Genomic DNA, 20,201 nt, shown 5'->3' with positions numbered 1-20,201 from the left:
GTGATGGCTCCGCCCACCTGTGTGTGTGTGTGTGTGTGTAAAACAGATGTCAAACGCACAAATCACCTGACAGATCACCACCCCGCCTCTTCCTCTTCCTGCGCAGGTCAGAGGTCGAGTGCTGAGGCGGAGCGTCTGCTCTCTGTCGCCTCGTTCACAACGATCAATCAATCAATCAATCAATCAACCTGTTAATCAATAAGTGGTTTATTGTTGTTTTTAAATAAAGAAAATGTAAAAAAAACATGATTATTTCCCAGTGTGAAGGCATCATCATCATCATCATCATCAGTCCTGAGTGTGAGTGAACATCGCCCCCTGCAGGCCGCTCGTGTTGTGAGGCTTAAAAAGCGGCACTGCTCCTTTAAAACAACACGCAGTGTGACGTCATCAACACGCAGTGTGACATCATCAACACGCAGTGATGTCATCGACACGCCCCCCGCCTCAGTGTGACATCATCGATGGCGATCTGTCCATGTCGCCCGTGCTTCCGCTCGACCTTCAACAACACCTGCACACACACACACACACACAGTTTTCAAAATAAAAGCCTCAGATTCTCTTCATCCACACTAAAATACAAACCGACAGTTTTCAAAATAAAGTGTCCATTCTATGCTCATCCACACTTAAAGACAATACCATGGTTTTCAAAATTAAAGTCTCACTTTCTGAAAATAAAATAAAAATACAAAATAAATGTCTTAGTTTAATTTTGGCCACGCTAAACACAAACCCACAGTTTTTTCAAAATAAAAGCCTCAGATTCTCTTCATCCACACTAAAATACAAACCCACAGTTTTCAAAATAAAGTGTCCATTCTTTGCTCGTCCACACTAAAAGACAATACGATGGTTTTCAAAATTAAAGTCTCACTTTCTGTTTTAAAAATAATATTTTTTGTTTCTGTTCATCCACACTGAAACACATCCCTGCATGTTTCAAAATAAAAGTCTCAGTTTCTGGCTGTCCACACTAAATTGAAACCAAAGTTTTCAAAATAAAGTGCCCATTTTATGGTCCACACTAAAAGATGATACAACAGTTTTCAGAAATAAAATCCATCTCCATTTCTGTTTGTCCACACTAAAACACATACCTGCAAGTTTCAAAATAAAAGCCTCAGTTTCTCTTGATCCACACTAAAATACAAACCCACTGTTTTCAAAATAAATGTCTTAGTTTCTGTTCATCCACACAAAAACACCTACCTGCAATTTTCAGAATAAATGTCTCAGTTTTACTTCATCCTCACTACAATAAAAGCCCAGTTTTAAAAATAAAAGTCTTACTTTCTCTTAATCCACACTAACACACAAGCTCAGTTTTTCAAAATAAATGTCTTACTTTCTCCATCCACACTACAATAAAAGCCCACAGTTTTCAAAATAGTTTTTTGTTTGTCCATGCTAAAGCGCTTGTTGCTTTAATTCACAAGTATTTTGAGTAAAAACCCGACTGCGTTACGCAAAAAAAAATTCCAACTTGAGTAAAAATTTAAAAAATAAAAAAGAATAAAAAAAACAGCACATTTCTTTGTCGGAACTGAAATCACTCGGCGCTAACTGACACAAAATCTGTGTCTTTTCGCATTTTTTCCTTAACATTGACTCTGACACTGTGTTTCTGTGTCTCACCCTGTCCAGCGAGTGCGTCGTCAAGGTAACCTGTGTGTGTCTCCAGCCGTGTCCGCCTGTCCTGCTCCAGAGGGCGGGGCTGTACCTGTGACAGCCAATCAGAAGCAGCTGTTTCCATGTGGGTGATTCCAATGTCAGTCATTTAAAAAACAATAAATCAAGTACCTTTGGTCCCGCCCCCTTTTGCGGACAAACAGCTGCAGCACGCCCACATGATGTCCTGTCAGCCAATGAGAGAAGGAGAAACACAAGTCGCCGTGGCTCCAGGATCGGGCGACGTGGGCGGCCAATCGGGCGCCGCGGAAGCTTCTCTGCCCCGCCTTCAGCTCTGGGACGGACAGGAAACGCCCACCTGTAAAAAAAACAACAACATTAGATTGGTCAGTGATGTCACATGACCTCATCAACATAAACATGTTTGTTTGTTTGTTTACCTGCAGGGTTTTCAGCTGTTTCCCAGTGAAGATCTCCCTCTCTGTCCGACAGCCAATCACACGCTCCGTGATCAAAGGTGCAGCGGAGCACGCCTGCCTCTACATACACACACACACACACACACACACACACGGTCACGTTTGACAAACTTTCATCCATCAAACAAACAAACAAACAAACAAACAAACCAGGATCGTCGCCGACGTCGTACTCGCCCGTGTTTCCCAGCTCGATGTCAAACTCCCACACCTGGTTATTGTCAGGATGACGAGGAACTGTGACACACACACACACACACACACACTTATCAACTTTTTCATTAAAGTAGTTAAAGTAAGTGTGTGTATGTGTGTGTGTGTGTGTGTGTCCTCACTGTGCACGTCTCCTCTCGGTTTGTGTGTCACGTCCTTGTTGATCCGGTTGTTTAATGTTGTTGTTACCATGGAGATGGTGGTGACGCGCAGTGTGGAGACAGCTGATTCCACTGTATTAGGCGTAGTAACAGGTGTAGTTGTCGTAGTAACAGGTGTAGTTGTCATAGTAACAGGTGTAGTTGTCGTAGTAACATGTGTAGTTGTTGTAACAGGTGCAGTTGTAGTAACAGGTGTAGTTGTCGTAGTAACAGGTGTTGTTACAGGTGTAGTTGTTGTAGTAACAGGTGTTGTAACAGGTGTAGTTGTAGTAACAGGTGTAGTAACAGGTGTAGTTGTTGTAGTAACAGGTGTTGTAGTAACAGGTGTAGTTGTCGTAGTAACAGGTGTAGTTGTCATAGTAACAGGTGTTGTAGTTACAGGTGTAGTTGTCATAGTAACAGGTGTTGTAGTAACAGGTGTAGTTGTCATAGTAACAGGTGTTGTAGTTACAGGTGTAGTTATTGTAGTAACAGGTGTAGTTGTTGTAGTAACAGGTGTAGTTGTCCTAGTAACAGGTGTAGTTGTCGTAGTAACAGGTGTAGTTGTCCTAGTAACAGGTATAGTTGTCGTAGTAGCAGGTGTAGTTGTCGTAGTAACAGGTGTAGTTGTAGATATTTCGTCTGTAACTGGCAGAGTTGCTGCTGCTGTGGTGGTTGTCGTGGTGACAGGCTGAGGAGCAGTGGTGACGGGGCTGATGGGAGTTGTAGTTCTTGGTCTTTGTAGCTCCAGTGTGACTTTAGGAACAGCTGAGTGAAAACATGACATGACACAGTGAGCAGCTAACAGGCTAACATTACCAAGCCAGCAACTTGACATTAGCTTAGCATCGGCACTTGAAAGCCTTAGCAACATAATGATTAGCATGCTAACGCAGTGTGTGTGTGTATGTGTGTGTGTGTGTTTGTAATAAGACCATTCCTGTTCAAAGTTCTGTGTCATTGCAGTGAACCATGACTCAGCGTTTTTACCTGAACACCTGCCGTCTCTGCACCTGCACTTTGGAGACGTCGGGTTCACAGAGCAGAACGGACGAGTGTCTCTGTCTGGACACAAGAGACAGAGAGGACACATGAAAACACCGGTCACTGTGGACGACGCGTTAGCTTCACGCAGAAATGAACGAGATGTCCTCGAACGCACCGATGCAGACGTAACGTCCGTTAATGTACATGAGTTTGAAACCATGGTGACATTTACACAGGAAGCTCCCAAACGTGTTCACACACTTCCTGTGACGAGGACACATCCCCCTGCCGCCGGACGCACACTCGTCAATGTCTGTGGAGACACAGAGAGAGAGAGAGAGAGAGAGAGAGAGAGAGAAGCATTCTCATTTTCAAAATAAAAGTCTCCGTTTCTGTTCATCCACACCAAAACAATGGCACAGTTTTTCAAAATAAAAGTCTCCTTTCCTGTGATCCACTCTTTTTGTTCATCCACGTAAAACCCAACCCACGCAATTCAAAATAAGTCCTAGTTTCTGGTCCTCCACAATAAAACACAAACCTGCTGTTTTCAAAGTAAAAGTCTCAGTTTCTCTTTATCCACACAACAGTGAAAACCCACAGTTTTCAAAATAAAAGTGTCAGTTTTCTTTCATCTACACTAAAATACAAACCCACAGTTTTCAAAATAAAAGTCTCAGTCGCTTTTCATCCACACTAACACAGAATCCCAAGGTTTTCAAAAGAGAACACTCACCTCGTCCACACAAAAACACCTACTTAAAAGTTTTCAAAATAAGAGTCTCAGTTTGTCTTCATCCACACTAAAACACAAACCCATTCTTTTCAAAATAAAAGTCTTACTTTCTTTCGTCCACACTGAAACACACACCCATTCTTTTCTAAATAAAAGCCTTAGTTTCTTTCGCCCACACTGAAACACACACCCATTCTTTTCAAAATAAAAGTCTTACTTTCTTTCGTCCACACTGAAACACACACCCATTCTTTTCAAAATAAAAGCCTTAGTTTCTTTCGCCCACACTGAAGCACACACCCATTCTTTTCAAAATAAAAGCCTTAGTTTCTTTCGCCCACACTGAAACACACACCCACAGTTTTCACAGCAAAAGTTTCATTCGCATCCATCACGTTAGCGTGGGCGGAGCCAGACTCACCGACACACGTGCGTTTGTCCGGTCCCAGCCGTAACCCTGGCGACGGGCAGGTGCAGCGGACCACGCCCTTGGACACCTCACAGCCGTACTGACAGTTGGCATGGTAACAGGTCTGAGCGTCTGCACACACACACACATGTAAGCGACGAGCAGAGACGACAGTGTGTGTGTGTGTGTGTGTGTGTGTGTGACACTCACTCCTGCAGCTGCCGTCCGCCTGCAGTGTGTATCCGTCCACACAGTAACACTTGAAGCTGCCCAGCGTGTTCATGCAGCGATGTTTACAGGGACGAGGCTTCAGACCACACTCGTTCAGATCTGACACGCACACACACACACGCACACACACACACACACACGCACACACACACAGAGGGCAGGTGATCACATCTTCTCTGGTTTCACTCTTCTTGTCAACCTACAGGATTAACCTTTGACCCTCAACCTTGTTATGCATGACCAGCATTTTAAGTGTGTGTGTGTGCGAGTGTGCGTGTGTGTGTGTGTGTGTGTGTGTGTGCGTGTGTATGTGTGAACTCTTTGAAGTCAGATGTTGTTTTATAGTCAGGATCTGAGTCACATTGAAGCCTCTAATCAGCAGATGAATGTGTTTTTCAGTGGGTGTGGTTTGTGTCTAAGTTTGGAAACTGCAGTCTGTGGGTGTCAGTGTGTATGTGTGTGTGTGTGTGTGTGTGTGTGTCGGGGGGAGGGGGGGGGGGGTCTTCAGGTAAAACACGCCTCACAGTTTAAACAAACATGACAAGAATGTGTCTCTCACTTTTTTGGGGGGGAACAAAATCAATTCTCTGTGAAACGAGCGAAAGCACACACACACACACACGTTACCTTGGTTACAGGCCTTCCCGCTGAATCCCGGGTGACATTTGCATCTGTCTGGTCCGACACACTCTCCATGTTTACAGCCCTGCTGACAGTGAGCTACACACGCACGCACACACACAAACACTTCATTGACCTCTGACCTCATGACCTCAGCTCTTACGTCCGCAGTTTTCTTTAAACTGATTCCAAAATCCATTTTTAATCAGATTATCTGCACTGAGGTCATGTGATCACAGCGAACAGGTGAGCGTTAGCACCGGAGCTAATAATAATGGTTTAACTTTCTGCTAACAGCTGTACGCTAACTTCCAACTGTTGTTGCAAAATTTAGCAGTGTTCTACTAAGAGCTAACAGTTGTTGTAACTGTATTTAGCAGTGTTCTGCTAAGCGCTAACAGTTGTTGTAACTGTATTTAGCAGTGTTCTGCTAAGCGCTAACAGTTGTTGTAACTGTATTTAGCAGTGTTCTGCTAAGCGCTAACAGTTAACTGTGGTTGTAACTTTATTTAGCAGTGTCCTACTAGGAGCTAACAGCTAACTGTTGTTGTAACCTTATTTGGCAGTGTTCTGCTAACAGCTAACCTCCAAATTTTGTAACTTTATCTAGCAGTGTTCTACGAAGAGCTAACAGCTAACTGTGGTTGTAACTTTATTTAGCAATGTTAATTTAGGAGCTAACAGCTAACTGTGGTTGTAACTTTATTTAGCAATGTTCTTTTAGGAGCTAACAGCTAACTGTGGTTGTAACTTTATTTAGCAATGTTAATTTAGGAGCTAACAGCTAACTGTGGTTGTAACTTTATTTAGCAGTGTTCTGCTAACAGCTAACTGTGGTTGTAACTTTATTTAGCAATGTTATGCTAAGAGCTAACAGCTAACTGTTGTTATAACTTTATTTAGCGAAGCTATGCTAAGAGCTAACAGCAATCTCCATCTTTTGTCGTGACTGTACTTTGTTTGACTTCATCAAACATCTTATATTTGTTCTTTATCACCGTCTGATTGAACTTTTTTGTTGTTTCAAACAAAAGTAAATGAAAGCGTTGACACGCGATCACGTGACTTCATAGTCGCAGTGCGGTGACAGCGTGGCTCCCGTTTAACGCTAGCATTCAAACAGTTTCCGTGTGTTTCGTGTCCTCACGCTGACATCGTCCTCGCTCCGTGTGTCTCCAGCCCCAGCAACACTCCACGCTATTGCCATAGCGACACAGACCGGCGGACAGGGACAGGGACGCCGGCTCGTCCTCCCAGCTGCAACACACACACACACACAGAGTCACGTAAATATTTATATTTGTGTAAACACATTTCCTGTAAACAGAGCTGTCATGTGACGCAGGATGTCACATGACAGTGTCAGCAGCAGCAGTGTCAGCAGCAGCAGCGTCAGCAGCAGCAGCAGCAGCAGCAGCAGCAGCAGCTGTCCGCTGAGTGTCAGCCGTGCGAGTTTGGACCGGCTGAAGTGCGTCTGCTCGCTCGTCTCATCTCCTGTTTCCTCCTGCCTGTCTCGACACGAACCACAGGATACTCGTCTTTTTTCCACTCCCCTTCCTCCCCCTCTCCTCCCCCCGTACATACTTTCTCTCCCTCCACTGCTGCCGTCTGTCCGTCAAACACTCACCACATGCTCGTCGCTCTTTCGCTCCTCGTTCCACTTACGTTTTTCAAAATAAATCTTTCAGGAATGAATTAAAACGCCTTTTTTCTGCTCTGATTTAAAACACGTCTATATGACGAGATCCTTTTTTACTTCATACAGTATGTGATCATCTCTCCCACACCAAACCCCATAGAGAAAATCAGTGATTTTAGCTCACAGGGACACAGGAGCTGCTGGTCCACTGCTGCCTCCTGTGGTCACTTTGTGTCACTCGCATAAATCAGAACAAAGAATTTTAATGCTGAAGTGACAAAATAAGACATTTGAACTAAGTGATGGAGGCAGCAGTGGATCAACAACTCCTGTGTGTGTGACGTTAAAATCACTGGTTTACTCTATGGGCTTTGGTGTGGGAGAGTGAGTGTTTACAAACTTCAGTTTCCTGTTGGACACTGAGATAAATATGTGAACGTGTTCTTCAGACTGTAGAGATTTAATGAGGCGAGTGTTTAGTAAAGTGGATAAAAAAATCCCTGCAGTGTCCCTTTAATATAGTATATATTAGTAATATATTAGTACAAGCTGTTTGTGTTAATGTCTTTGTATAATAAAATAATGAAATGAAACTTCTATACGTCTGCAAACACGTGAACGAAAACTTAACACAAATGAAGAAAAGTGAGAATTCAACGGAACGAACCAAAGTAAATAAGTGACTAAAGACAGTAGAAGATTAACATGCAGTAACTTATAAAGAAAAGCTGTAAAATAACCAAATATCTATATATCAAAGTGTTCTTTGTGTTAGTTTGTTTGGTTTTCTTATCGAATCCAAGAAATGTGGACGTTATAAGGACATTAATGTCTATATTTATGTCTTAAAGGGACTTTTGTGGAGTCGATGCAGTAAAAGCCTGAAAACCTCATTATCTCTGAGTTTCATGTTAAAAAGAATGAATTTGTTTGTCATTCTGTGACGTCATAAATGACCGTATGTAAACTTTTCCTCAGTTATTAATAATAAAATCAAGTGTTTATTAAAAAATAACTCACCTTTTATTATTATTATTGTTATTATTATCATTGTTGTTGTTATAATAATATTATTGTGTTGTTCTCACCTGTCGTGCTGCAGCAGCTCAGCTCGGCTCCACGTGCAGGACCAGGACAGGAGAACCAGGCTGATCCGGGTCAACAGCAGCAGCATGTTCAGAACCAGTCTGGAACCGGAACCGTCATGATGAAGACACACACACACATACACACACACACAGTGGGGTCTCGCACTGGCACGCGCTCCTCCTTCTTTAAGTTAAATCCCTGGAGGAAACCGCGGTTCGGTTCATGTCGCGCGGAACCGTGTGAGTCTGACGGTAACACACGCGCGAGGACACGAAGTGAAGTGGAAATGAAAAAAAAAAAAATCTGTTAAATTAAGTGAGGAGGAGAAGGGGGCGGAGCCTCTCTCTCACACACACGCGCGCGCACTGTTGAGACATGACTGAGACTGATTGTGTCTCCATGTTGACAGTAAACACAGAAATTAACCTTAAAAGACAAAGAACAAGCAGACAAAAGTCTCAGCTTTAGTCAGTTTAACTTTAACACGTTATTTAAAGAACACGTTCACGTCTTTATCTCACTGTTAGACGGACTTTTACAACAGGAAACCGAAGTTTTTAAACCACTCACTCTCCCACACCAAACCCCAGAGAGAAAACCAGTGATTTTAACACACGGGGACACAGGAGTGGTCATATAATGCAAGAACCTGTGGAATCAGGGATCAAGTGGAGAATCATCAATCACCACAAGAGGGCAGTGGAGACAGCAGACTCTCTCTGTCTCTCTCTCTCTCTCCATCAGATTGTCCACAGTCTGTCTGTCTCTCTGTCTTTACTTCAGCATCATCATGAAGAAACATCAGAGGTTTTGTTTTCTTCTCTGGGTGAGTAATCAATTAATCAATCAATCAATCATCTGCTTTGATTATCATACAAATAATGAAAAAAAAGAATTTTCTTTAACGCCAACGATTGTTTTGACTTTAGTTTTAGACGTGGATTGTTTGAATGTTTTTTTACTGATCATTTTTATTGTTCACGTTTGTCATGGAAAATAGAGAAATTCTGGCAAATGAACGATTTCTTAAAGTCTTTAACGCACCTGCCTGTTCTACGTAGCCTGTTGTTGTGTTCTGAGGTATTTTATCTGATTCTATGGATCATTTCTAACCCTGTTCAGTATTTGTCACTCGTCCTCTGGTGTTTTCTGAAGTGTGTGGACGTGGAATCATCATTTCCTCAGTGTTTGGTTGATTGTTGCTCCTCTTGTGTCTTTGTTGAGCAGACGAGTGTTTGCTGCGTCGCTCCGACGCGTTGTTGGCACGACTTGGACAACAGCGAGTACGACTGTTGGCCTCTCGACAAACCAAACGACCAGAACATGATCGACTGTGGAGGTGAGACTCTATCTGTCACTGGTGGCACATTTGATTAAATTACTGCAAAGCTAAATATTCATACTCATTTGTGACTCAGTAACATTTCCCTTATTCTGTTTCAGCGGATTATTTTTAATTTCCTAACCTCACATTTTTTTCCCTTTCATCTGATTCTGAATGGATTTGTGTGTGTTTTTTTTACCCGAGCGCCTCAAAGACATAAATCTGTCTGTGAAAAATTTGAAAATGTACAGCAGAAAATTGTGCAATGGATCCAAACAGTCACAGGGAAAAAAGTGAAAGACACACAACAAACGAGAAAAATCAATAAAAACTGAAGAACAGGAGCAAAGAAAACATAATTTAAAATAATAATAAAATACAGAAATGCATTATTTGAAAATGTCAATATTGCAGCACTGTGAACAGTAAGTCTATGTTCCCACACAAAAGTCCATTGAGAAAATCAGTGATTTTACCTTGCGGGGGAAACAGGAGCTGCTGGTCTACTGCTGCCTCGTATGGTCACTTTGTGTCACTGAGGTCAATCTGAACGAAAGGATTTCAAACGCCAAATTTGACAAAATAAGGCATTTGAACTTAGTGATGGAGGCAGCAGTGGATCAACAACTCCTGTGTGCTGGGATGTTAAAATCACTGATTTTCTCCATGGGGTTTGGTGTCCTGTCTACACACTGTTTTCTAATGAATCACATGATGACCAGATGTCTGTTTGGTCCCTCAGGTCTGGAAATGGCCTGGGTGGTGCGTCCACCTGAGACGGTGAAGAGCGGCGAGGTGTTCGGCGTCACATACTCGGTCACCGCGCGGGACTCTTTCTACGACTGGGCGGTCAAAAACCACATCTTCACACACAGGTTAACAACGACTGGGTTTTTAGACTGGAACTGGCTCCAAACTGGGTTCTGACCCCGGTCTGCTGTGTTTACACGTGCAGTTCCATCGCGAGCGCGGAAGCAGCTCGGAGGTTCTGCGAACACAGCGACTGTCCGGCCAACTGGAAAGACGCAGACGGCGAGAACTGCTGCATCCATCACGCCAACATCCACTCCTGTCCGCTGGGATACATGGTACACACACACCGATGGGAAGTCCTGTGGTAGTCTCACGGTTATTTCATGTCATGTGGCGTCGATAGATGTTTGATCTACGTTGTTCACTTGCAGACAACAGAGAGCATCTGCGGTCCCTGGATTCCGGATGACGGAAAAATCTTCACGCACACCATCTCCACGTCTGGCAAAATGACACAGACCAACTGGTCAGCGAAGGTAAAGTCCGCTCAATCCATGCATCTCAAAAACACTTCAGGTTTCTTCAACAGTCGCTGGGCAACTGGAGGATTTCTTGAGGGATGTCCTTTTGTCGGCGGACCTAAGATTTGCAGATGTTGTTTGTGGTAATAAATCGGTATCTGCAAATATTTACTTTAAAAAGTATGATTTGATTCTGGAAAACAAGCTAAAATCCCCCGATATATCTATTGACTAAAACAGTCGGTTGAACAAGCTGCTACCTCCTTGACTTCCTTGCTAGCGCCCTCAAAGTCCAGCCCCCTAAGTTCCTACTGGAACTCCACCTACCACCTACGCAGCCCCTGTAGTGGTTTGCAGAGTGACTTTTTCATCTTGTGTTATTCACGTGACAACAGACCCTGGGTCAAAGTCCTCATCTGGTCCTAATTGTTAGAGCTAAGTAACAGTGAACCACCAAAAAAGTGTGAACAGCAGCCAGTCACCAGCCACTGGGGGGTGCACACCAAGTGTACTCCTTGATCAAGCCCGGGTGAATGGGGAGGGTTTACGTCAGGAAAGGGCATCCTGTGTAAAAGCTTTGCCAAATCAAATTAACGGATCCCTGAAAACAATCACAAGATGGAGGCAGATGATCTGCTGTGATGACCCCTAAAGGGAGAAGCCGAAAGAATAAGACCAGGTCGTCCCACTTCCTCCTTGCACCGTAACATCTTCATGACATTTTGCTCCTGATTTATAGAGAACACGATTCAGAACTCGTTACCAAAAATTGAATGATCTTTTCCAAAATAATTTGAAGAGCAGGACATTCATTTATACCTTTTTATGCAGATGATACACGTCTTCCTAGAACGTAACAGTAGAATAATCGGTCATCAGTCTTGGTGGCACTCATCAGATAACTCCTCACTTTAGCTCCAACCAGCCGGCTTTGGTAGTGACTGTCAAATTCCTGATTTAGTAAATCCAGACCCTCTAAACCCTTTGCTCTTCTTGCAGGTGGTTTTGATCCATCCTGGTCTAACCTCGCTCATCGCTCACATACGAGTCGGTGAGATGCAGGTGGCTCTGGAGGCCAAGAGCAATGTACTTCCTGCTGTGGGTGGGTTGCATCTCTGAGGGCTCCCTCGACTAAATTGTCCTTTTTTTGCAATTTAAAACAGTAGCTACTTAATGTTCTTTACTCCTCAAAGTTTGTGGAGACAGCATATGTGAGGAGGCGGAGCTTTGTTCCATTTGCCCTGCTGACTGTGGCCAATGCCCAATGGCCCCGACCACCAAGTTGTCCATTGGCCTCCCGCTCAGCTCCCTCTGCCTTTGCTTAATACTGACCGCTGTGGTGAGTAGTGACGTAACGCACTTCACATGTAACACCAGCGACAAACACCCAACAACAGTTGATCGATATCAACAGCAGAATTTGTCCCCTGCAGTGGCTGAGGTACCAGAAACAGAAACTGCTGTGGGACGAGAGCTGGATCATCGACTTCTGGACAATAAAACAAGGTACGGAGAAAGATCCGGAGCCAACCAGTTCAAGCAGCTTGAACATTTTAATGATCAGGTCAGTTCTGGTTCAGACGGATTTAGAACTCAAAAGATGTGAAACAGCTTGGTCCAAACTGGTCCCAAACAGGTCTGGAATGTAACACAACCCACCTACACCAGGTATTGAACTTGTCATCCTCTGTAGCAGCAGTGACGTTAGCCTCTCTCTCTCTTTTCTCCAGACCATGAGGCTCGTTTGACCACGGGCAGTATCATGAGTGTACCGATGGCGCACAGTGACAGTAATACCAGCTGTATGACTGCTCTCAGCTCATGTGTGGGACAACCGGGGAACCGGAAAACACTATTCACCTGCACCGGGATTTAGTACGCTACCTGTTTATCCGTCTGTCTGTTCATGCTCTGAGTATATAGTTTGGAGATATGAACCCCATTTTCTTCTGCAGTGACGGCAGAACGGTGGCCATAAAGAAGATTCAAACAAAGACGTTCTCTCTGTCCAGAACCATCAGACAGGAAGTCAAACAAATCCGGTAACACGCTCACACAAGCAGACACACTCGCCGTCCTTCCTCAATCAGTACGACACTGTCTCACTGTCTTTCCCTTTGTTCAGGGAACTTGATCACCCAAATCTTTGTAAGTTCATTGGAGGATGTGTTGAGGTTCCAAACATCGCCATAGTGACCGAGTACTGTCCGAAAGGAAGCCTTAACGACATTCTCCTGAACGAGGAAATCCCTCTCAACTGGGGCTTCCGGTAAGTTTCCGAATAACTGAACGTCTGACCTAAGAGACGATTGTGAACTAAGTAGACATGGATTTACACAAGTAATCACAGTTACGTAGATTCCGACTGTGATCGTCTGCCAGGTTTTCCTTCGCCACAGACGTCGCCAGAGGGATGTCATACCTTCACCAACACAGGATCTGCCATGGTCGACTCAAGTCCATGAACTGCGTCGTAGACGACCGCTGGGTTTGTAAAATAACAGGTAACGTAAAAATGGGCTAATGGCTAATTGGCTAACCTCAAATCTTCTCTGTGAAACATAAAACAAGCTAAAAACCTGACTTTGATTGATGTGTGGTGTGTTCCGTCAGATTTCGGACTGAGGACGTATCGCAGGAATGATGGGGCGGAGCCTCTCTCCACCTATCACCAGAGACTCATGGAGGTGTACATGCCACCCGAGTTTCAAAACACAAACATGGAGCCAACACTGGCTGGAGACGTGTTTAGGTAACTTGTGAGGACCACGGACCTTCTCAGACCTTCACCATGACCAACCAAAATCTAACCTTTACACAAAACTAAACTGTTAAATATGAATTTACCTGAACAGGTCTATGTCCCCACAGTGTTGCTCACACGGACATGGACGTAAATATGGCCTAATTAACTTCTTTGTGTTTCTTCAGTTATTCCATCATCCTCTTGGAGATCGCGACTCGCAACGACCCTGTCCCTGTAAGTGACGTTCTGGTTTCTTGGACAAATGTAGCACTTAATGAAAGCAGTGCTTTCTTTATCTTTTATTTTAAAGAAAGTAATAAACCTTTTCCAGGCAGAAGAGTCTAACCTGGAGTCCACCTGGTGTCCTCCTCTACCTGAGCTGATCTCCAGCAAATCCGACAACAACTGTCCATGTCCTGCTGACTATGTAGAGGTGGGTGGTTTTATTTTAGTTTTTCAAGCATTTAATTTAATTTAATTTAATTTAATTTAATTTAATTTAATTTAATTTAATTTAATGTAGTCGTTTCTATTTTAAGCGCTCGACGGATTTGGTCTTAAAACTAATCACGATAAGCTATAAGAGCCACACAAATAAAATTTGCTATACTTAGGTGGAAGAATTAGTCGTTTTCAAATCAAAATCCAATTTATTTTTGATTTAATTTGTTTTTGTTCTTTAATTTCCACATTCTAAATTGTTTGTTGGCAATTTTCAGTGTTGCTGAATGAATTTGGTCTAATTTGGTCTGGAGTTTGGCCTAAATTAGAAATTGTTGTCTGATACACATTCTCACCTATCGCCGTCTTTTGTCTCCTGTGTGTCCACAGCTGATCCGACGATGCCGCTCTCATAACCCTGTCCAGCGACCCACGTTTGACCAAATCAAGAAGTTTGTCCAACGCGTCAACCCCGTCAAAGTCAGCCCGGTGGACATGATGATGAACCTGGTAAAAAAAGACATCACGTTATCTCTACTCTGGCCTCTGCCGTACGCGTCATCTTTGCCCTGCATCACGTGATATATTACATAAATTCTGTCTTTTATCTATTTCGGACTCTCGTTATGAATGTATTTTATCGTACAACTCGCTCCTTTTCAGATGGAGAAGTACAGTAAACATCTGGAGGTGTTGGTGGCTGAGCGAACTCAAGATCTGATGCTTGAGAAACAGAAAACCGACCGGCTGCTCTACAGTACGACACACGTTTCTGTACCTTTAAACAGTTTAGATACTGCCCCTGGGTTTGAGTTGAATAGATTACAAAAAAGATCTGTTTCAACTGGATAATAAAATACTGAATTTGTTCAGGAGGATTCGCCTCTATGCAGACGATGCACTTATTTATCTATTTTTCTTTTCACCCTTTTTTTTTAAAGGTTCTATTAAAAATGTGTTCCTGTGTTGCAGGTATGCTTCCTAAGCAGGTAGCTGATGATCTACGTCAGGGTAAACCACTGCAGGCTCAGAGTTACGTCAGCGCTACTGTCTTCTTCAGGTAAATACCTCCTGATTTTTAAGAAATTTGAAAATAAAATTTTTGTTTTTGTCTCATTGTTCATGTGTCAACACCTCAGATTTATTTGGAGGGCCCCTTATATTGAGAACAAACTATTGTGTCCTTATATAACTGATATACTATCTCTAATACTCGTTTCTGGTACCGGTACATTTACTGGTACGGGCACTTCATCTGTGTGCAGTGACATCGTGGGCTTCACGCAGCTCTCCTGCAGCAGCACTCCATACCAGGTCGTGGATTTCCTCAACAAACTCTACACGACATTTGACGACATCATCGACAACTATGACGTCTACAAGGTGGAAACCATCGGAGACGCGTGTGAGTTTGCGCAGATATGTGACACGAGCCTGTTGGGTTTGCGATGAGTCTCCACGGGTCGGACAGCAACAAACTACTTGAAGCGGTGTTCAGGGGTTGGGTTTGAGTCCCCATTGCTCATTATTAATTGGACACACTATATTGACCCTAGCCACAAGGGGCCACACCCAGTGTGTACTTCTATGGGAGGGTTGCATCAGGAAGGGCATCCGGTGTAAAAATCTCTGACCCCATGAGGTAGAGGCCAAAAAACTCAGGAACAAGCTAGCACAAACTTGGATGGATTGGTGGCTTGGACTTGGGTTTAGGTCTTGCGACTGAGGTTCTACTGCAGGTTCTACTCCTTTATCTTTATCTGGACCTCTTATATTTATTTATATGTGTTTGTGTAGACATGGTGGTGTCGGGCGTGCCGCAGGAGAACGGTATCCTGCACGCCTCGGAGATCGCCAGCATGGCTCTGGACCTGGTGGGCGTCTGTCGCACCTTCAGGATCCCTCACAAGCCCAGCATGCAGCTGCAGATACGAGCCGGGATTCACTCCGGTACAGACACACGTCATCAGAGAGGGAAAAAAACCTGAATATCTAATCTCAATTCATTGATGACCGTTTCCTGCTCTCCAGGTCCACTGGTCGCCGGGGTTGTTGGTACGAAGATGCCTCGTTACTGTCTCTTTGGAGACACGGTCAACACGGCATCCAGGATGGAGTCCACCAGCCTCGGTAACATGTTTATGTCACATTTATGTCATGTTTCCTTCCTTCCACGCACAATAAAGCCTAGCTTTGGGTTTTGGGTTTGAGTTAAACAGATTACAGAAACCATCAATTTCCGTGTATTTATTCAACAAAGATTCACCTCTACGCAGACGATACAGTTATTTATCTAAACTGCGAGTCGAGCCGTGCCGAGTCATGCCAGAACTGTATAGCGGAAAAGTGCCATAAATATACAGTAACCACTACAAAGCTACTGCTAATGTCTCAGGTAACAAAGTCGTTCAAATGCTAACTCAGAGTCTTTGCAGCTCTGAAGATCCAGTGCAGCTCCAGTGTGTTTTACCTGCTGGAGGAGATCGGAGGCTACGTGCTGGAGTGTAGAGGAACACTGCAGGTCAAGGTGAGACTACACACACACACACACACTCCACGGTTCAGTTCTGTTGGACCTGCCCTGAAACACCAGCTGCCACCACCAGGGTAAAGGCGACATGATCACTCACTGGCTGGTGGGGAAGCAGACGTCCAGGGACACCAAGACCACCAAACACGTCACCATGGAGACAGAGACAGCGATGAAAGAGAAAGAGAGGGAGCTGTACTCGTCCATACCCGGGTTCCTGAACAACGACGACGACGACCTGCTCCTGGATCAGTCCTGAGTCCTTTAGTCCGGAAAACAAGTTACATTTGTAACGTGATACATGTTGTTATTTATATGTATTTGTGTGTTCAGATTGTTTTAACCCTTTAAACCCGAAGGTGTGGTTACTGTGTCTGGATCCAGCCTGAGACACTTCAAAAAAACAGATTTTTAGCCACTTAACAAAAGACCTGCATTTTAAAATGTACGTCAGCTTAAGTCTACAATATCTCAAGAACACGTTCACTTCTTTATCTCACTGTGAGACAGACTTTTCCAACAGGAAACTGAAGTTTGTAAACCACTCGCTCTCCCACAGAGAAAATCAGTGATTTTAGCTCACAGGGACACAGGAGCTGCTGGTCTACTGCTGCCTCGTGTGGTCCTTTGTGTCACTGAGGTCAATCTGAACAAAGGATTTCAAACACAGAATTTTACAAAATAAGACATTTGAACGTAGTGATGGAGGCAGCAGTGGATCAACAGCTCCTGTGTGCTGTGATGTTAAATCACTGGTTTTCTCTATGGGCTTTGGTGTGGGAGAGTGAGTGGTTTACAAAGTACAAGATTTGGCTTAAGTGTTTTGGCTGACAACAAAAACCCATGAACTATCCCTTTAATGCACTAAATAAGATTCCTGCAGCTCTAATTTTCATCATGACTGAAGTCAATGTCACGTAAATGTAGTTTTGTTTTGTGAAGCCCGTTGTGTGATTAAAATAATACTACCCGCTGCAGGTGAACGCTTAAATGTTTTTATATATCATTTCTATCATCATAACACTGGGAATATCCCTTTTTAATCGTCATAATTTAACATTTATGACCATTTTTTTTGGTCTATTTGATCTTTTAAAATCATCTCCAACAATCAAAACACAACACAAACTTATTAATAATTACTATGAACATTGTTTTTTGTATGTTATTTTATAATTTCCTGTTATTGTGAGAAGACAAAACAGACCTCGGAGCAAAAACACAGAACGAGACGAATGAAGAGGAGCAGATGATAACATGGTTTTTAATTACACATGCGAGTGCATGTGTGTGTGTGTGTGTGTGTTTTGCTTAATAGAATGAGTACTCACCTCAAGAGCCTCTGCTCTCTCCCATTCAAGCTTGGGTTCGCTCGCCCTCTCTTATCGCTCTGCAGGGAGAATTTACATTTGTGAGGACGCGCACATCAAACGCAGCGTTACAAAACAGACCTGTGTGTGTGTGTGTGTGTGTGTCACAGCTTTTAGTTACTGAATACATCACACACACTGATAATGAGCAGATGTGTCTGTAAGCAACCCTCTGCTCTGTTGTCCTTCTTGTTTAGATTCAGTGGACGAAGAAAACTGAGGCTTTTTAACGGATAAATTTCATTAAATGTCACCGTTTTACGACAAGATACAAATTCCCATAAACAAGTGCTTTAACCGCGTGTGTCGCGATGCCCACCTCATGTCGTGAGTGTGTGTACAGTTTGTGAAAGCGCGGGAGTTTTGGAATTGTGACGTCTTCAAAAACGTCTGAATGTCCACATTTCAGTCCACCAGTTATTCAAGACACAAGAAAACAAATACACACAGTATCAGTGGTGGGTTAGCTGCTTTATTAGCTAAAACTACAACTATAAAATACATCTGTAGCTGATATATTAGCTAAAAACTATAATCACTATAAATTTAAAAGGGAATAAATACACCTGTAGCTAGCAGTTAGCTGATATATTAGCTAAAAACGACAGATAAAATGGTAATAATCTACATAATCATGTAACTAATGTCAGAAAATTATGGTTTATATTGTCAAAATTCTTCTGTAGTGATGTTAAAAAACAAGTAAATCACATGTTTCCTAAACTTTTCTTATTTGGGAACGCATTTTTGTAACAAGTATCATTCTTTTAAAATGTGTAAATCAGTCAATTCCAAGAGATGTATGTTTTAAAAATAATCAACTTTATTTCACACATTTTATTTAAACTTAAACACGTCAGTCTTGTAGGAAAAGATAGAAAAAAACAAATTTGTCCTGTCCCCTTCTGTGGATCCTGTCTCTGTGAGAACGACTTGTTTAAAGGAAGAGCAGCTCCCTCTGGTGGCTAAAGCAAGCACAACACCACTATAACTGCTGCCTGGTGTTGGTCCTCATGTCCCTGAAGCCTTTTCCCACAAAAAGAGAAGACAAAAACTGTCCCCATAACTCCCTCAGCTATTTGGAGTCGTGTACTGAGACGTTATTTTGTCCTTCCTCGTCCACAGCTTTTTTACTGGAACTCATTAATTTCTAGTGTCCACCTGAGCCTGGTCTCTACATGTCTCTGCAGGACTAGTCTCTCAGGCTTTCAGGTATAAAAGGTTCATCAGTGTAAGACCAAAGCAGGACAATGGGCAGAGAAAGTATGTAAGTATGCAAGTATTTTAGATTGAAAATCTAAAAATAGGAGGGAGTCTAGATTCCTCTGCTGTTTCTGGATGTTTTTATTCGACCTGTCCCTGCGGTTCCAGTCCTGTCAGTCCTGCCGAAGGACGCCTGTCCTCTTCTCCAGCAACCACTCGGCTGCAATCCTGCTGGCGTAGATTACGTAAGACCAGGACAAGACCACGATCGCCAGGAGGACCTGAGACAAGGAGTGGACAGAGAAAAATGTCCTTATTTCAGTCCAAGACACAAGAAAACAAACACACACAGTAGCAGTGGTGGGTTAGCTAATATAGTAGCTAAACTACAACCACTATAAACTGAAAGGGAGTTAATACACCTGCAGCTAGCTGATATATTTACGTCAGTGACAGCCAAAACTATAATAGTTACCATGGTAACTGGATGTTACATTAAGCAGCTGGTGGCTAGTTGAAGGCTAGTATAGAGGCTAACTGGTGCTAGCTACCAGCTAACGACTGCTTTAACAGGTAAAACTCGGCTCGAGGCTAACTGGTGTTAGCTAACTGTTAGCGGACCAATGATAACGACGCGGGGTTAAAAAAAAAGTACCACAGAGTAGATTCTCTCCAAAGTTCTTCTGCTCACGGTCTCCATCTTGTTTGTTTACACCGCTGCTGCTTCGTTACCGCTTCTTCTTCTTCGTGGTTTCAAAGGCGGCTGCGGCTGCGGCTGCTGCGGCTGCTGCGGCTGCTGCGGCTGCTGCTGCTGCTGCCGCCGCTGTCGCCGCTGCTGCTGGCGGAATTGACGATTCCCTGAATACAGTGTATTTAGATCGTGTACTGTTTATAAACACTCTGTTTGAGACGTGACGTAAAACATAGACAATTTAACTGTGACTTTCAGGTGACTGTTCTCCCTCCCGGTCGTTAGGGGCAGCACTGAGTGCGCTGCCCGTACAAACATAGCAAAAACAATAACAAGTGAGATATCTTACTCTGCTTCACTTTCCATAAACCAAAACACAAAACAAAAAACACTCCCTTTTGAAAATAGTGGATTTATTAAGATTCTAAATGAGTGACTCATCG

The 20,201-nt window shown here is 43.3% G+C and overlaps 2 protein-coding genes across 2 annotated transcripts; one reads left to right on the top strand and one right to left on the bottom strand.

The window, feature by feature from the left end:
- Positions 1-189: 189 nt before the first annotated feature.
- Positions 190-8,472, bottom strand: LOC131456456 (nephronectin). Its single transcript, XM_058624802.1, has 13 exons — positions 8,179-8,472; positions 6,599-6,708; positions 5,458-5,550; positions 4,810-4,929; positions 4,612-4,731; positions 3,630-3,767; positions 3,458-3,532; positions 2,450-3,235; positions 2,265-2,351; positions 2,076-2,174; positions 1,807-1,993; positions 1,642-1,726; positions 190-514 (listed from the first exon to the last, which is right to left on the bottom strand). Exons 1-13 carry the CDS (start codon positions 8,262-8,264, stop codon positions 428-430), a joined length of 2,073 nt encoding a protein of 690 aa, XP_058480785.1. The 5' UTR covers positions 8,265-8,472; the 3' UTR covers positions 190-427.
- An 80-nt stretch (positions 8,473-8,552) lies between these two features.
- LOC131456318 (atrial natriuretic peptide receptor 1-like) lies at positions 8,553-17,448 on the top strand. Its single transcript, XM_058624579.1, has 23 exons — positions 8,553-9,005; positions 9,407-9,518; positions 10,246-10,378; positions 10,459-10,591; positions 10,688-10,792; positions 11,777-11,879; positions 11,971-12,116; positions 12,211-12,283; positions 12,508-12,652; positions 12,733-12,819; positions 12,903-13,046; positions 13,160-13,281; positions 13,391-13,529; positions 13,709-13,757; positions 13,855-13,956; positions 14,355-14,474; positions 14,628-14,721; positions 14,937-15,024; positions 15,230-15,369; positions 15,762-15,914; positions 15,996-16,094; positions 16,400-16,491; positions 16,571-17,448. The coding sequence occupies exons 1-23, from the start codon at positions 8,970-8,972 to the stop codon at positions 16,751-16,753; spliced, it is 2,598 nt and encodes an 865-aa protein (XP_058480562.1). The 5' UTR covers positions 8,553-8,969; the 3' UTR covers positions 16,754-17,448.
- Positions 17,449-20,201: the final 2,753 nt, after the last annotated feature.

Source organism: Solea solea, chromosome 3, assembly GCF_958295425.1.
Source record: "Solea solea chromosome 3, fSolSol10.1, whole genome shotgun sequence".
NCBI classification, from domain to species: Eukaryota; Metazoa; Chordata; class Actinopteri; order Pleuronectiformes; family Soleidae; genus Solea; species Solea solea.
The sequence above is the reverse complement of the archived record's forward strand: the minus strand, read 5'-3'. Positions and strand labels throughout refer to the sequence as shown.

Bases quoted from the DNA above. Each gene is read 5' to 3' on its own strand.
- LOC131456456 (XM_058624802.1), bottom strand. From the start codon at position 8,264: ATGCTGCTGCTGTTGACCCGGATCAGCCTGGTTCTCCTGTCCTGGTCC. The intron at 4,732-4,809 runs GTGAGTGTCACA...GTGTGTGTGCAG, and splicing joins GGCGGACGGCAGCTGCAGGA to ACGCTCAGACCTGTTACCAT. The intron at 3,768-4,611 runs GTGAGTCTGGCT...GTGTCTCCACAG, and splicing joins GGACAAACGCACGTGTGTCG to ACATTGACGAGTGTGCGTCC.
- LOC131456318 (XM_058624579.1), top strand. From the start codon at position 8,970: ATGAAGAAACATCAGAGGTTTTGTTTTCTTCTCTGG. The intron at 10,592-10,687 runs GTACACACACAC...GTTCACTTGCAG, and splicing joins CCTGTCCGCTGGGATACATG to ACAACAGAGAGCATCTGCGG. The intron at 16,492-16,570 runs GTGAGACTACAC...TGCCACCACCAG, and splicing joins GAGGAACACTGCAGGTCAAG to GGTAAAGGCGACATGATCAC.